At 45.8% G+C, this 18,051-nt stretch overlaps 1 protein-coding gene across 4 annotated transcripts in view; it reads right to left on the reverse strand.

The window, feature by feature from the left end:
• Positions 1–4,985: 4,985 nt before the first annotated feature.
• The window catches only part of CHD6 (chromodomain helicase DNA binding protein 6), a 183,065-nt gene continuing 169,999 nt past the window's right edge, over positions 4,986–18,051 (reverse strand). For 3 of the 4 annotated variants that reach the window (XM_073309956.2, XM_073309953.2, XM_073309955.2), the window contains 2 exons: positions 10,500–10,604; positions 4,986–8,358 (listed from right to left, as the gene is read on the reverse strand). In XM_073309956.2, the coding sequence (XP_073166057.1) occupies positions 7,465–8,358; positions 10,500–10,604 (999 nt within the window). In that variant the 3' untranslated portion in view covers positions 4,986–7,464. The other variant, XM_073309957.2, reaches the window with a different exon arrangement.

An 18,051-nucleotide genomic window follows, 5' to 3' on the forward strand; every position in this document is an offset into this window, starting at 1 on the left:
CCTGCTTTGAGCAGGGGGTTGGAGTAGATGACCTCCTGAAGTCTCTTCCAACCCTAATCTTCTATGATTCGTTCCCCATGTAGGTACTTCTACACTGTAATCGAGTGACACCCCCCCAACCGTCTCCTCTTTATTAAGATAAATAGACTTAACTCCTTGAGTCACATTCTGGGGTGCAATACAGACCAGTGAGAGGTTGTGTCGTGTCATCACCTGCCCTGTAACCCTGGGTGCCTTACAATGCTCTGCTGCTGTAGCTCCCTTGCCTGGACACTCCCAGCCAGCATACAAACATACACTGAGTGTCTGTATGATATTCAGCCATGGACCAGCAGCTCTGCTTGTTACACCACAGCCACACTCTGCCTCCACCAGCCATGGTTACACCAGCCAAAATGACTTCAATACCACTCAGGCCTGAATCTTCTCAAAACCACGTGCTCTGAAATGTCCAGATCTTTTCTGGACCCTTCAGAGGAATAAGGTTTGTTTGCTCCTCTAAAGAGACAACCTGCACAGTTTATCACCATAAATGGCATTAGCTATCACTTCAATTCAAGCACAGCACTGGGTTGTTTTAGATTAAAAGTAAAACAAGATTAATAAAAGGAGATAGGATTTTAAGTGAGTTCAGGTACAGAGGGTAGAGTTAGAAATGGTTCCAAGAAAATAAAAGTGAAAAATGCTTTCTAGAGCCTCAGACTTTAACAAAACTCAGTCTTGGTTCAAGGTAAAATTCTTATCACACTACCTTCCAGCAAGATGGCTTACCACCCCTCTTCTCAGGATCTCCCACGAAGTCTAAAGTGCTCTGTTCCTTTGTCTTCATAGGTGAAAGATAACTTTGGATTCTTTGCTTCTCTCTTTTATAGCCCTTTGAAAAGGATTCTTCTGAAGGTCACCCCCAAAATAAAGTTCATTCATGCTGTGAGCAAGGAGACATGGCATTTCTTGGTGAAGGCAATTCCAAGCTGGTTTCTTCCACTGCTAAAATACTATGGCCACGTGATGGGATTGCTACTCAACTGTGATGACACTTGTCTGGAGGTGTCAGCCTGTCCCTTTTTCTGGGGGAAATCTGTTTACCCATGCCCCAAACTTGTCTGGTAAGCACATTTTAGTTCCACATTTCCTTCATACCTGCATGATCCCTTGGATGTTTACCCTACATACATACCGCAAGAATATTAATGATCAGTGTGTTATTAGTTTTACAATGATACTTTACATGACACATCAGATACAGTTTATGACATTAATGAATTGGGGCACAGTGAACTGATTACACCAGCTGAAACTCATTACCAGATACCATTGAGCCCCTTGCCCTCTGGCACTGGGATGCTGTTAGGGTCAAACACTCTAAGGCGTGTTTTCTAATCCTTTAGTCATTCTCGTGGCACTTCTCTGAACTGTCTCCAATTTATCAACATCCTTCTTGAATTGTAGGCACCAGAACTGGACACAATATTCAGGCAGCAGTCGCACCAGTGCCAAATACAGAGGTAAAATAACCTCTCTGCTCCTACTTGTGATTCCCGTTTATGGATCCCAGGATCCTTTTGGCCGTAGCATCATGCCAGCTCAGATTCAGCTGATTATTCACCATGCCTCCCTCCCCAATTTTTTTTGCAGAGAGAGTTGCCGCTCTCAGTCCTGGAGTTAATAACTTAAGCTTTGAGGGGCAGGGCTTAAGACCAACTCCTCTCCTCAGCATTTCCTACTGGCTAGCTTAGGCAACTCAGCAGACTGGTGCCTGTGGACCCCATTCTTAGGCACCTAACTCTCCCCATGTCTTGTATAGGTAACTGGGTACCTAACTCAGGGCTTGGAGGATTCCACTGGGCAGCAGGGCACATAAAAGACGTGCTGCCTACATCCCTTTGTGGAGCTTGCCCCAAGACAATTTTTGTAAGTTGCACTTGGCATTTTGAAAAATGTACACTGCCTAGAGACAGCTCTAGGTGGCTAACATTAGGCCTCTATATTTAACATTTTGGGGCTTTTTCCTTTTCTGTATTTCGGTTTTCCCACCCGCAAATTGTAACTAGCACCTCCCTGCTAGGGGTGTTTGTAAAGTGATTTGAGCTTGTCTAGAGAAGGGAAAAGTGGAGGTGGGGGGAAATGAAGCCCAGGGAGGAGTAAGAAATGTGTTTACTGGTTCATAAATAGGACACACCCAGTCAAGTAAAAACAAAAATCTCACAAAGGGTTTTAGTTATTCCTTGAGTTCCAAAGATTTGTGCTTTGTAACCTTTTGCTTTTCTCACAGTGGGAGTTTTTTCAGTCATACCATCCTGCACTGTGACCCCAATAGATCAAGCTAAGTAGGTAAGGCTGAGTCAGTATTTGGGTGCAAGATGCCTAGAAAATACCTACTTTGCTGCAGGAAGTGGGGGTGGTATTTTGTAACTAGTGCTCTTCTCTCTGACTTGATATAGATCCAATGCCCCATGATAATATTGGGGAACAAGGAGGTGACTTCTTTCAGATGAGACGTAACACACATATGAAGATCTCACAGAACTTTTGTCAGTGAGGGTGTTAGCCCAGATGACCTGATCAGATTTCATTTCAGGAAATTACACTCTGCCCCCTGCAGCTTGAACTGGTGTGATGGGGTGCAACTCACCAGTGCAGTGCCTCCTGCTGGCTGTCCCAGGGATTAGCTCTACTAGCCAGTGCGCCCTCTTCTAATAGTGTCTTGCTGCGGTCACTTCTGCTCCAGGACCCCATCACTCCCAGGACCATGGCATCCTCCCCATAACAGGGCCCTCTGGCTGTGCCATACTCTGTTCTCCCGCATTTCTGGGGGAACTACAGTCCAGCCACTTCCTTCAGTGGCAACTGCAGCCAATTGTATAGCCACTTCCTTAGTGGCCAAGGGCGGGAAGGGGCAGAGAGAGGGAGGGGAACTGCCCACTATTCCAGTCCCAGCCCAGGGACCCTGTAGATGGCCACCACTTGCTTCATCCCCTCCAACTCCTCAGTTGATTTCCCTAGGCCACTTCCCCTTGGCCCCCAGCACCTTCTTTGCCCTTACCGCAGGGCTTCAGCCTGCCAGTCTTAGTAGCTAAACAGGAGCTCTCTCTAGCTTCTCCTATCTCTGCTGGCAGTACTGTTCTATTCAGGGTGCTAGTACTACTTCCTCCTCCAGCTAGGAGCCTGATGTTACCTCCTCAAACTCCAGGTAGCTACTGAAGTGCCTCTGCCCTGCAGCCCTTCTTATATAGGCCTGCCCAGCCCTCATTGGCTGCTCCTCACAGCCCCTCTCCTATTGGCTGCTTTCTGTGCCACCTCCCTAGGGTTCCATTAATCCCTTACAGGCCAGTGTGGGGTGGATGCCCCATCCCAGCTGGACACAAATCTTATTCACTGCTTTTCCTACTTTTGTGCTGCTGTTATTCAGCTGTCATGTCCTTCTTCAATGCAATGGGGGAATTTATATGTATAAATCCTGTTAGCATCTGTGAGAGTCATTTGTGTAAATTTCCAGCTGCTGTGAGGAGAGAATTCACTCTTTACACACTGTAAAATAAAATTTTAAAAAGCAACACTAATGCCAATGCCCAAACTTTGTTCAATAGCTGTATGCGTTAGCTCAGGCAAACCTGGGTGTTAGCTTACTCCTAATCTGCATAAAACAGGGCGGATTGCACCTGTCCTCAGCTTTTATATGAAGGTTCAGGCCATGGTGAGTATAGGTTCCAGCACACAGAGCTTCATCTTATGTCTAGTAAGAGTCTGGCATTAGATACCTGTAGCTGTTGTGGTAAAAATTCTTTATGAAAGATTAATACTGCTGCAGGCTGTACTGTTGAATTCCATTTGCTGTATTTAGCCACCCCAAACGTAAAGGGACTCTCAAGAACAGATGTAAAATGTGATGTACCTTGATTTTTTTCTTAAGGCCATGTTCAAACTTCATACCATTCTTTGGAGGTAGGCTCTTTTTCATCTTCCACTTTGATACTTTTTGGCCCTGTGCTTCCCAAAATAAACCTACCTCAAAACAATGGCTGCAACTGAGTCCTGAAGAGCAGCTCTTTTACGCCACCCCAAAGTATGTTCATATTCCAGGGAACCATGATCAGAAAACAGCTTTAAAATTTCAAGATTCCAAAGAATGGAGTGTGTCCAATGGTTAGGGCAGGGCCTGGGAACTAGGACTCCTCTACTTGTCGCCAATACTGTTGCTGGACTTGTTTGTGACTGTTGATAAATCACCATAGTTTTTCAGTGCATCTATTTACCTAGCTGCAAAATGGAAATTCCACTATCTTTCTAAAGCATAATGAGATCCTTCGATTCATTATTACAAGCATTTATTTGGCACCTACTAACATGGTACAAAGTTTAAATGGAGACACTTAAGAGCTCAATAGGAGAAACTAAACACTCGGCTCCTCTTCTGCAGAAAGGTGGTGTAGTGCAAGTGCAAAGGATTTATTACTGGCTCTTTGGATTTTATGAACAGTTCTCTTGGCTCCCACTGATTATCTTAATGTAAAGTAGAGACTCTGTGTATCACCAACTGCCTGTCTGTCATTCAGTTGGGTGCATTTAAGCCTGCTATGTAACTTGGGCTGCTCCATTGCACTAGTTGTTCAAGCAGCATGGCAGGTGAATGTGTGCAAAATTGAAGGGCAAACACTCACTGACACAGCTGAGGACGTAGTTGGTAAACTAGCTCATTTTCTTGAAAAGTCTGTGAATCAACAGCAATTAGTCATCCCCCCCACAGTAAGCTCCTCAGTTCACATGAGGGACCATCTGACAAAGAGAATGTGCTGTATGTAACAGCCATGGATATTGTTCATGCTGAGAAAAAAGCAAGTAACGTTTAGCACTGAGTCAAGTGAATCAAACATTCACATATATTTGCTGAAAAAATTATATACATCTGTGGCAAGGCTCTGCCAAGTTTGAAAGATAAGCATCATCTAGTCACTAAATTAAAAAAATAAAAATTTGACTTTTAAATCTTTTTCTTTTTATCCATGTTCAAGAGCACAGACAGTTTATTTTGTTAGCACATTTGGTGGAAAATGTATATTTGTGTGAGGATCCATGAAAGTGGTGAAAACTGGGTAATTGTTCTAGGATATGATGATGGAAAGTAATAAGAAGCCGCTTATGCCTTACAATGTAAATAATCCACAGAGTTTCTCTATAGGATTTCAAAAAGGGTCACACAATAGCAGCCAAAGAGAAGCCTAAACACCCAGAAACTTAACATACATGTTTGATAAGTAAGAACATGCTGGCTAGTTAAATACATTTCACTTTGAACCCTGTTCCTTATGAGTGCAACCCTAGAAAAACAACCATCCCATATAAGAAATGGACTCTGCAGAGATTTCTGTACCCATTCACAGTAAGGCTTTGAAGATATATGAAGTTTTATAGCATTTGTATTTTAAGGATTTAGGGCAAGTACATGTTCTACTGAGTAAAAAGAAAGTTAGTACTTAAAAGGTTCAAAAATATATCAATCAAGTAATTTTTTTACATAAATAAATTATATTGATTTTGGATTTAACAGCTGAAAAAACCCTTTCTGCTTCCACTGGAGGCAAAACTGAACAAACTGTTAGTTAAATAGAGATAGCAGCATTTCTAAGAAATCTGTCGATAATGATACAGTATCTATGCTACAAGGGTGTTATTAAATAGAACACATTTAATGATCTGATTTTTTTGCATTATGATCAGTTACATAATTTTCTTTAAAAAATCACATCCAATTCAATAAAGTGGGAATAAATTCCTTGAAAATATAAATTTGTAGGTCATGGGTAACAGACTTCTTTGAGATGCTAATTGTAACATGTACATAATTTATAATCCCAAATGTATAAAAGACAATGACAAAAAGCATCATAAATAAATAATGCAAACTGAAATAGTTATGTCAAAACATTTGGACCATCTGATAAATTAGGAAAACTGTAACAGAAAATAAGTAAAAAATACAGTAAATGGTGACAATCAAATGCAAAACTGATTACTAGCACACTTCAGCTCCCTCAAACAGTCTGTCATTTCACTGCTGCACCACTAAGTGTTTATTTCAAGTCTCAAACCATGAGCTGCAAATTAGAACAAGTCCAAGTGAAAGAAAAACTAAACAGGAGCAGTGAGGAGCGAGGACTACATGGAGTTTACCTGTGGAGGTGTCTCAAGACACAGAGTTTGGGGGACTGATCACATTAAAAACTTGTGAATTTAAAATGCATACTGTAGAATAATTTGCCAACGGGACTGCTGGGAACACTGTTCAACAGCAAATAGAACAAAGAGGAATGGAAAGAAGAAGCAAAAATAATCTCTTCACAGTCTAACCCTAGAAAAGGAAGATAAACACAAGCTTTGAAAACCTCAACAGTCCTTCTCAAAGGACTCACAATTGTAAAGCCAGCCCAACAGCTTTCTGTTTATTTTGTTTTTGTTTTCAGAAAAGATGTCATTTATGGGGCGGGGCGGAGAACTGTAAAAAAAAATTTAAAACTCAAAAGCCTCAGTATTCATATAAGAGCATTATATGAGTGGCCTGTTCATTGTTGGAAAAACAACTCTTTACAGAACTTCTGATGCCATAGATGAGAACTGAATACTACCAGACCGGTGAAGTAACTGGTAGCTTTAGGTACAAGAAACTCAATGAAATACATGCAGGATGTGCAAAACCTTTTCAGCACAAGCTGGAAAAGTTCTTGTAACTAACAAGGAAAGGGCAACTGAAAGTCCACTAAATGTAAAAAACTTTGGTTTTAAAAAAATATAAAATAAAGTCTACATAATCTTTTCACTTACTGCAGTTTGTCTCCAAAACTCCAAGGAGTGAAAGGGGAGGAAATTATATCACTACCAGTTATGCTTTTTTTAAAAGAAATGAATATATGCATTTTCAATCATTAGTTATATACTTCTGTCTATACTACTATTCTAGTAACCATGATAAAATAGGGAAATACTTTAAATCAAAAATACACATTAGCACTTACTATAGCTGTGCTTTTTACCCCAAAATACAGTTTTATTCATTCAGTGTCACTGTAAAAAGAAATACCCTTGTCTGCATTGAGATCAAGAGATGAAAGTACTTTCTTTTGCTCCGGTTTTGCTTTTTAATTTTTCCCCAGATAAATGAGCAATTTTGGGGGTGACCAAGTGCTGGATTTACTATTGTTGGTTGGGATGAACAACTGGATAACAGAAGAAGAATTCTGTGCCTCCCATACTAACTAGACAACACTGTTTATCTAATAAAGTGGCAAGACCCTGCAACTATTAACATATAATATGTCACCATAGTTTTCTTACAGGGAATTAGGTAGATAATATTACTCATGGAAACACAGGTTTTATGAAGGTGAAGAGGGGGCAGGAGGGTAAGTAACAAATATTTATGGGATAAGAAACTTACAAGCCACAATCTTTTTTCTTAATGAAACAAAAATTCTAATTGGTATTGTTAATTTCTTTTAACTCCTTCTCTTCTGCTTGTATGTCATGTTCTTTCTCTGATGACAGAGATTGGGTTTGCTCTGTACAGTTTTGACTGTTTGCAGCTTCTTTTTCAGACAGCGAGACAGTTTCTGGTTCTGGATTTGTTGGTTCCCCTTTAGCTTTCTTTCTCTTCCGTTTCTGGCTTTCTAGATTTGTTGCCTCAGAGTGTCTGGTTTGTTGTATGCCTGGCAATGTCATGCCAATACCAGGGGAAAGAAACATAGATGGATAGAGCAGTCCAGGGGACATTCCTGGGATAAGAAATGGATTAAAAGCAACAGGACTACTGGTAGTTATTGCAGATTCTGTCTGATCAGAAAATGAACTAGGACCAGGTTTGTCTTCAGACAGAGGTTCATTTTTCACATCCTGGCTACTTTGTTTGTCCTCAGTAGCTTTTTCCGTATTTGATGTACCACTTTTAGTTGTGCTTGTTAATGAAGCTGGAGCAGTTGAAGTACAAGTAGTTGTCATTGGTGGGTTTAGAAGTCCTCCTACACCAAACATCTGTGGTACAGTAGCCATGCCTGGCAGCATCATAGGCAACATACTTAGGGTGCTTTTGACATCCTCACCAGCAGGCACTGCTGCAAATCCAGCAGGAAACCCAACCAGCCCAGTTAAAGGGATGCCTTGCATGTTTCTCATGTTCTGAAGTCCCACTAGATCCATTCCAGCAATAAGTCCATTCATGAATAACGGTCCCATTCCAGAAGAAGAATCCGATACGACGCCAGGGGCTTTAATAAGTTCACTTCTTGGCCTCCTCCCTCTTCGACGGGGCCCGGTGTCCCGGAGCACAGGCTCAGTTAGGATACGATTGAACTTGCTTTCTGGGAGGAATCCCTGAAAGTGACAAATGAAACAGAAAAAGCCCAAAGGTTATTGTAGCCCCAAAGAAAACTCAGCTTGTCATGTGCTTACACCTGGGTTCCCAAAGTTAGTAACACACAAGCCCCTGTTGGTATGGTTCTGAAGATGGGATTTGAGAGGGATACAGAACTTTCACCAAAGGGATGCTGTCAGTGCAAAACACCTCCCGCCCTGCCCCTGGCATGATGCTGCAGAGAAGTCCAAAAGCTCATGGGGAGGAGAGGAGAAAGCACTTTTTGCTCTGTGTAGACAGTACAATTTCTGCTTTTCCTGAGCTTCCTGTGTGGGTGAGGTCTGTTGCTGAGAACTGACATCTTTGATAACATCAAAAGCACAGGGGCAGCCCAGTGTCAGTGACGCTAAATCAGTTCCCATCCCAGCTTGAATTCTGGCTGCATCACCAGGTAAAAAAACATTACTTTTTAGACTTTAAGGGCCAAATTTTCAAAGCCCTGCACAACAGCAAAGCTGCAAAAAATGCACATTATTTTCTGGAGCTCACCCATTACTTAGAGCTTTAATGTATGGCTCAAACCGTTTTGTATAGATATGAAACAATAAGGGTCTTCTGGATCCCCAGACATAGGGCTAACCTACACACACACCCTGGTGTGACTGTGTCTGTTTAAATTACAAAATAACCTAGGAGCATCTACAGAATAGCATTAAAACCTGTTATCCAACATTCTTAGCACAAACATTTTAATATCTTTCCTCTTATGCCTAATTCTTGGGGTTTCAGGATAGCAGATAGGTTGCAAATGATGCATATTTAAATGGAAACATTTTGCATTTAGACTTGAAAAGGGTAGGAGCTCCATGCACTGCATGTGTCCTGCAGGCTGGATCAAAATATACTGGAGGTTCACATGGCACAACTACGGCACATAAAAGGGTAAATTTTCTACTCAGCCTCCACCTGTGCTGTGGCAAACTGTGTGTGCACACGTGTGTGCCTGGACTTGGGAGGTGCAAACATCGCCCCATACTAACGCTTGCTTGTGGGAGTGCAGATGTAACAGACATGCAAGTGTTAATCTAATAGAAAGGATGCACCCAACAGTTAGCAGGCATGAAGGCCTTTGCATCAGCAAAGTGTGGGCACAAGTGGAGGTTGCTTCTTGAAAATGTACACAATAAATGCCAAACCCAGCCCCTGAAGGAAGCCTAACGACTCAGTGTGAGATAGAAGTTGCACTGGAGGCTTGCTCTCTGGGCTGGCGGAGCTGGCGCCATCCTGGCCTGGCAGCTCTTTGTTTCTTGAGGGAATGGGTCAGTCTGTCACACTCTAGTGCCGGTTGTAGAGCAGCATAAACCTTCAAACTGCCCATGCTTTCCTCCCACCTCCCAACCCAGCATGAGTGCCACACACAACTCCACAACCAAGAAAAAGGGGGGGAGGGGGAGAGAACAGGGCCACATGAAAATGGAGTAACCCCACCCAAACACCAGCTGAATCTCCTTGCAATCCCTGTCCAAGGGAACTAAGAGCTCCCACCCATGGCAGCTTGTTGCTCATTGGGGCAGTGATTCAGATTAGGAACAGAAAAAATAGTGGGGCAAATTTTGAAAAGTGCCTCCCTGCACATAAGGCATATTAGGCCTGTTAGAACATTTGCATGTTTCTTAGCAAATGTGGGATTTGCAGGAGTTGATATAGAAGCTGAGCTGAGGCCCCCTTGAAATTCTGACCTATATGGTCACATTTTGTCTGTTTCCTGTCCCAGTCCGGCCCCATGCACGAGTGTTCCCTCTACAACATTTCTAGTGCCTTGTCTAGTCATTACTAAACATCCCAAGTCTTAAATCTCTCTGTCCAGTAGATTTTCTTGATATTTAGCCTAAACTTGCCTCCTCCCTTTCCCATCACTGCAAAATATTTCCTCTTCCACTTTTCCTAGCCACCTGTCACCAATCTGCAGGGTGCTCAGCTCCCCCCTGAGTTGTCACTTGGCCACACCAGGCAGAGTTGCTCCTGTAGATATTCCCTCCCATGTGTATAACTGAGGCCCTGCATTCCAATTCAGGGACCCTCCTTGGAAAAAAGGGGGTGGGGATGGGGAGGAGAAAGAAAAGATGACATGATACAGATTTCTCCAAAAGCTCTAACTTACTGAAAGCTTAACAATGTCAGCCCAGTCTGCTGCAACAGCATACTCCAAGTTTGCATCAAGCCACCTTGGCAATTCCTTCAATGCTGGTGCCATGGCTCCCCCTAACTATAAAACACAGTAAAAGGATGACCTCTGTTCCAGAAAGAGTTATGCAAAGTTACATAAGAAATATGATTAACCTTCTAGGTGTACACATAGGTGAGGTGCAGCTGGCCTCCCTGTTCGGGGGCATTACCGCTGCTCCCCAACACTCGGCAGCTATGATCATTTCTTAAAACCAAACAGCCTAGAGTTTTGATTCCTTATGTGGCATCAGCAACCCAAGTTTCACCCGCAGACAGTGCGTGGTGTCCAGTGAGGTGCACAGCCTGGGCCTACTCCCGTCTACGTCACAGGATTTTGTCACTGGGAGGAAGGATCTCGTGCCGAAGGCTCTGTACTAGCACTCGGCCAGTGCTCCTCTGCCAGCAACTCGCTGAGACCTGGCACAAGTCACTTTTTCTCTGTGTCTTTGTCCCCCATCTGGCAAACAGGGATAAGAGCATTTGCTTCTTCTATTTATTTGGACTGTCTGACTCTGTGTTTGCAGTGCCCAGTGCAGTGAATGTCTGTATTGGTGCTGACTGCAAGCTTCCTCTGTGCTGCTTCCAGACACTGTGGCTCAGCCCTGACCTGTGGAGAGAGGGAAGTTCAGTCTCGAGGGTCTGTTCTCTGGCCTCCTTGCTAAGCCTGCCAATGAGGGGATCAAGTTGTGGTGATGGTGGCTTTTGTAAGGGGGATGCTCAGAAGCCGGCCTGAAACTCACCAGCTCTGTCCGATGGTGGTCTCACTGTTGCAGCACAGGGAAGCACAAGGGGAGCCAATGTCTTTCTAACTCACCAGTTTGTTTGATTTTTAATTAAATGATTATTTTTAAAGTCACCTGCCACTATCACATGGGTTTATTTTAAATGGAATTTTGTGGGCAAGTTAAGGTCCTTCATCACTGTAAGAAGAAGATACAAGAACTCAGCTGCCTGAGACTCGCCTTCTCCTGTCACACCGGGGTTTGCACTGCAGAGACAAAACCATGATCTTGACTCAGACTTTGTGCTACTTTCTCAACATTTTTGAAACAAGTGAGAGAATGTGCTTGAGAACCTGCCCACTACCTGCATACAGCATGGCTCTGCCCAGGACTTGGAAGAGGATTTACATGCTGTTCCTGCACTTCTCAATCAGGGACAAAACAAAGACATTTGCACCAAATAAAAAAAATAGTTTGTGAAATAACCCCAGGAAATTGATAGGTAAGGATCAAATTAGCCCCTGCAGCCAACAGCAGGCATTACTTTGATCCTTTAAGCTGAATTGCTTTCCTGTTGTGGGACCCATGTGCCTTGGTGAGTGTGTGTATCTAGAAAAGACGGTTACTAACCTTTCTGTAACCATTGTTCTTCAAGAGGTGTTGCTCATGTCCATTCCAATATAGACTTTTTTTCCCCTAGTGGTATCTGTCAGGTCGACTCTGGTGCCCCCTGGAGTGGCACCTTCATGGCATGGTATATAGCCATCTACCAACCTGCCTCCTCCTCAGTTCCTTCTTGTCAGTAACTGAGAGAAGGGCAGGAGGGTGGGCTGTGGAATAGACATGAGCAACACATCTCGAAGAACAGTTATGGAAAGGTTAGTAACTGTCTTTTCTTCGAGTGCTTGCTCATGTCCGTTACAATATAAGTAATTCCCAAGCAATCAGTCAGGTGGTGGGATTGGAGTTTCTGCAAGACATGGACTCGAGGACTGCTGTACTGAAGGCTGCATCACCTCTTGCCTATTGAGTAATGGTGTAGTGTGTAGTGGATGGAAGACCAGGTTGCCACCTTGTAGATATCTACGACTGGGACATGAGCCAAGAATGCTGCTGATGAGGCCTGCGATCTCATACAGTGCACTAAGTGTGGGGGAGTGTGACAGAGTGCTAGGTATCAAAGCCTGAGTCAGCACTCTGTTCACAGCAGCTCCTATCAGGCAAAGCAGATTGGAGCTGACTAAGCAGAGCTCTGCCTAATTTGTGGGCAGGGTGGGGCAGGGCAGAAAAGCTAATTAAGCCATTAGCCAGAGCCCACAAATAGGCACAGGAAGGAAATAAAAAGGTGGGAAGCAGGCAGTAAAAGGGATAGAGAGATTGCTCTCCCCTGCTTGTTAAAGGCGCTATGTATGTTGTGATGGTGGTGGACCTCCTTTATAAATAAACTGCACAAGGTGTCGGACCAGCACGAGGGTCTCTGCATAGTTTGTCGACCAAGACAGAAACAGGACCAAGGAGGCTGTGTTACATGTGGGGCCTTGTCTGGGATCTGAGCCAGCACAAGGGTTTGGTGGCCCGCACAATGGAGGAGACCCTGCAATGGCTAGTAAAACTACAAGAGGAGATGCAGAAGGCCCTACAAGGTTTTCAACAATCCCATCACATGGAGAGACAGGCGTTGCTTGCCTGTCAGGCAGAGCAGCAGAAAAGCCTGCAGGACTTCATAAGGGAACAAGCCAGTGTCCAGCAGCAGCTCCTACAGAAGGTGGTAATTTCCCTGATGGGAGATGGTGCCCAAACACAGAACCTTGAACTATGTAAAATGGGCCCTGCATTCCTGGACACTTTTGAGAGGGTAGCTATCGCTGCAGGTTGGGCTAGAGCAACTTGGGCCATGCAGTTCACCCCTTATCTGTTGGGAGAAGCCCAAGCGGCCTATATGGTGGAGTGAGGAGCAGGCCAAAAAATATGAGACGGTGAGGGCAGCCATCCTGGATTGGGAAGGGATGTCAACTGGGAAGTACTGCCAAAAGTTCAGATCCGCAAGGTTAACAGGAGGTTTATGGCCCCTGGCATTTGCCCAAAGGTTGATGGACTGGGCCACCTGCTGGTTGAGACCAGATACCCAAATGGTGGTGGAAATAATGGAAGCTCTGGTATTAGAACAGTTCCTTCAGGGCCTCCCCGAGAACATACGAGTGTGGGTCAGGTGACATCCACTGAGCACAGTGGATGCTGCTGAGAAACTGACAGAGGAGTATGCAGAGGCAGACTTTCCCAGGAAAGATGGGCAACCATATAAGGATCCAGAGCTGGGGAGGAAGACCAGAGAACCCACAGCAGGAAGTGCCATGGACAGGAAGAACCCGAAGAGTTCCAGCTGGGACTCGACCCATTATTCGCAATGTGGACTATCTGGACAGATGAAAGGGGACTGCCTGTACATGGATTTTGCCAACTTTTGTGGCTGGGCCAGGGCAGGAGGGAAGAAAAAAGGGCAAAAAACTGTTCACCATTTCTGTGATGGTGGGGAGGAAACTCCAGAAGGGCCTTGTGGATACGGCCTCAGCTTGCTTTCTTGTCCAGAGGGAGTTGGTGAATTCTCACTAGATAATTCCAGGAGCAACTATGGACACATAGTGTGTCCATGGGGATAAGAGGAATTGCCCCATAGCCCAGGTGCCCCTGGAGGTCCGGGGAAGATTTTGGTGGAAACAAGTTGCGGTAATGGAGGGGCTGCCTTATCCGGTTGTCTTGAGCACGGATTAGAGTCCATTCCCCATTGGGAAGCGAGGTGGTGGGAGGAATTCCACATAAGGAAAAGGAGAACTGGGAGGAGAGAGAGGAGGAACCCTCAGAAAGAAGCAGGAGACACCCCTAGACAACAAAGCCTGAATCAGGAGACAAGAGATGTCCCCAGGGAAGTAAGGAAGGAGGTATGGAGGGACAGACAGCCCAAACTCCTTTGTAGAGGTCAGGGGCCCAGTGGAGCTCCCTGCGATACAACCCCCAGGAGAAGAAACCCAGGCACAGTTTGGAGACTTGAGGGAACATGGTGCCCTGGGTGATCCAGGGGATGAGGGGAGTAACCTCTATCCCCTGCCAAATTCAAAGAGAGAGAATGAGAGGAGTAACCCCCCAGGATGGCCCTAGTGTGAAGACAAATGGGCTGCTACAGAGCTATGGGGAGTATTCACCCCCCACATGGTGAGAGGTCTGTGGGTGGGGGATGAACAAATCCCACAAGGGAAACCCATATGATTGCCCTGGAGATAGAGAGGGTGGCCCCTCTGTAAGGGAGGCAGAGCACAGGGAAAGAAGAACCTTGCGGTTATATAAGGGGGGGGGAAGGTGTTACGAGTGCTAGGTATGAAAGCCTGAGTCAGCACTCTGTTCACAGCAGCTCTAATTAGGCATAGCAGATTGGAGCTGACTAAACAGAGCAGTGCCTAATTTGTGGGTGGGGCAGGGCAGAAAGGCTAATTAAGCCATTAGCCAGAGCCCACAAATAGGCACAGGAAGGAAGTAAAAAGGGGGGGGAAGCAGGCAGTAAGAGGGACAGAGAGAGTACCTCCCTTGCTTGTTAAAGGTACTATGTATGTTGTGAAGGTGGTGAGCCTCCTTTATAAATAAACTGCACAAGGTGTTGGACCAGCACGAGGATCTCTGCGTAGTTTGTTGACCGAGACAGAAACAGGACCAAGGAGGCTCTGTTACAGGGAGCCACCTTCGCCAGTCATAGCACTTGAGGATGCAGGATGTTATCCAGTAAGGGATTCTCTGCGCCAAGACTGGGTTCCCCTTCATCCTTTCTGCGATAGCAATGAAAAGTTAGGTGTCCTTCCGAAAGGGTTTGATTCTTTCTATGTAAAAATCCGGGGCACGTCTAACATCCAGAGTGCAGCTTCTGCTTCTGTCTCTTTTTATGGGGCTTGGGACAGAAGACTGGGAGAAAGATGTCCTGACTACTGTGGGAATGGGAGATCACCTTGAAGGAAGGATGGGTGTGGGCGAAGCCTAACTTTGTCCCTGAAGAAGACAGTGTACGGTGGTTAGGAGGTGAGTGCTCAGATCTCCGAAACCCTCCTGGCTGAGGTGATGGACACCAGGAAGGCAGTCTTCCAGGATAAGTAAATCAAGGGACACGTTGCCAATGGTTCGAACAGGGGCCCTGTCAACTGAGATAGCACCAGGTTGAGATCCCAGGGGACCAGAAGCTGGTGCACCTGTGGATACAGGCGATCTAAACCCTTCAGGAACTGAGCACAAATCGGGTTGGAGAAAACCGATCTGCCATTCACCGATGGGTAGAATGCTGAGATTGCAGCTAAGTGGACTTTTGTGGAAGATGCTGCAAGATCTTCCTTCTTCAGGTAAAGCAAGTAATCTAGGATAAAGGGCAGCGTCGTATCCAAGGGGGAGACCCCTTTCTGAAGTGACCACAGTGAGAACCTTTTCCACTTTGCTAGGTAGGCCATTCTGGTTGACTGCTTTCTACTACCTATAAGGATGACTTGTACTGACATCCAGCAGTACTGTTCCATCTCACTCAGCCTCAAAGGTTCCAAGCCGTCAGGTGCAGGGACTCTAGATTCGGGTGGAGCATGCAGCTGTGCTCCTGGGAGATCCGATCTGGCCACACTGGAAGGCTGACTGGCATGTTTATTGAGAGGTCCAGCAATGTTGAGAACCAGTGTTGCTGCGGCCATGTCGGCACTATGAGAATCATGTGAGCCTTGTCCTTTCTGACCTTGAGCAGAACTTTGTGGATGAGGGGTGTGGGAGGAGGCCCCATGTCCGAGGCATTTGTGACTAGCTCCACTGAAGGTGTGGGCCTTGTGAAGGGAACGCCGGCACACACTGTGTCTCGTTCCAGCCACTACTGAAGGGCTTTGAGTGTTGCCGGCGGAAGTGAGACCACTCTGTCTAGTGGGTGACAACCTGATATGTACACTGATACCAGCCACAGTTGGAGAGGGCGCAGTCTGAGATGTGTATGCTGCACAGTGCAAGAGGCCATGTGCCCCAGGAGCTTCCAACAGCTCCTTGCCATGGTGGTGGGGCATGCTTTCAGGCTTGGTATAAGAGCTACGATGGCCCTGAAATGGTTCTCCAGCAGGAAGGCCCTCAGCTGATTCGCATCGAGAATTGCTCCTATAAATTCTGTCCTCTGGACGGGCATGAAGTTAGACTTGTGTTCGTTGACCAGGAATCCCAGGTTCCTGAAAGTGAACAGTACGAGGCCCACGTGTTGTTCCACAAGTACCCTGGACTGGCCCCTGACCAGCCAGTCGTCTAGGTATGGGTAGACCTGCACCCCTCGTCTCCCGAGGGAGGCCACCACCACCGCCAGGCATTTCGTAAATATTCTCGGTGTTGCCGACAGGCCAAAAGGCAGCAATGTGAACTGACAGTGGTTCTGATTTACCACAAATCAAAGAGATTTTCTGTGGTCTCGGAAGATAGCGATATGAAAGTATGCGTGTCTCAAGTTGAGGGTGGCATACCGGTCCCCTGGATCTAGGGAAGGAATAATCAAGGCCAGAGAGAGCATGTGGAACTTCAGCTTCTTCAAGAACTTGTTGAGATTCCTGAGGTCTAGGACAGGCCTGAGAACTCCGTTGGACTTTGGGATCAGGAAGTAGTGGGAGTAAAATCCCTTGCCTCTTAGCTCCACGGGAACTTCCTCCACTGCCCCCACCCTTAAGAGTGACTGCACATCCTTGGCTAGAAGATTTTCGTGAGAAGGGTCCCTAAAGAGGGACGGGGAGGAGAGGTGGGAAGGAGGGAAAGAAATAAATTGCATGGTATATCCCACTTCTACCGTGCAGAGCACCCATCAGTTGGATGTGATGTTGGCCCGTGCCCAGTAAAAATGGGACAAATGGTCCACGAACATAAGGATAAGATTCAGGTTCTGAACTGGTGCACTGTCCTCGGGTGCACCCTCAAAAGTTTTGTTTATTCCCCAACAGTTGTTTTGCGGGCGCAGATGTTGAGGCTGATGAGGAGTGAAGGGCCTCTCTTTTCCTGAGCTCCTTATTCCTCTTTCACCCAAAGTCTTGCCTCTGCTGGTGATGTGGCAGGTAAAAATGGCCCCTGGGGTGAGGCTTACAATGCTTCTGGAATGGGGCCGGAGTGTGGAGGCCCAATGACTTCAGGGTTGCCCTCGAGTCTTTTAGGCTATGAAGCTGGGCGTCCATTTGTTCTGAGAAGAGGGAATGTCCCTCAAACAGGAGGTCGTAAGAACATAAAAACAGCCATACTGAGTTAGATCAAAGGTCCATCTAGCCCAGTATCCTGTCTTCTGACAGTGGCCAATGCCAGGTGCCCTAGACAGAATGAACAGAACAGGTAATCACCAAGTGATCCATCCCCTGTTGCTTATTCCCAGCTTCCGTCAAACAGCGGCTAGGGACACCATCCCTACCCTCATACAGTAGGCAAGACGACTGAAGCCAGGAGCTTCGCCTCAGCGCTACCCTCGTCACCATCGCTCGGGTTGCTGCGTCTGCGGCATCTAGGGATGCCTGGAGGGATGCCTTGGCTATGGCCTTGCCTTCTTCCACCAGGGCCGCAAACTCTGACCTAGAATCCGATGGCAGGAGCTCTTGAAATTTTTGCATGGCTGACCAAGAATTAAAGTCATACTGATTAAATAGGGCCTGGTGATATGCAATCGTTAACTGGAGACCTCCCATGGAGTACACATTTATCCGTAAGAGGTGCAGTTTCCTGGCCTCTTTTGCTTTGGGCAATAGTCCC

This window comes from Lepidochelys kempii, chromosome 13, assembly GCF_965140285.1.
Source record: "Lepidochelys kempii isolate rLepKem1 chromosome 13, rLepKem1.hap1, whole genome shotgun sequence".
NCBI lineage: Eukaryota > Metazoa > Chordata > Testudines > Cheloniidae > Lepidochelys > Lepidochelys kempii.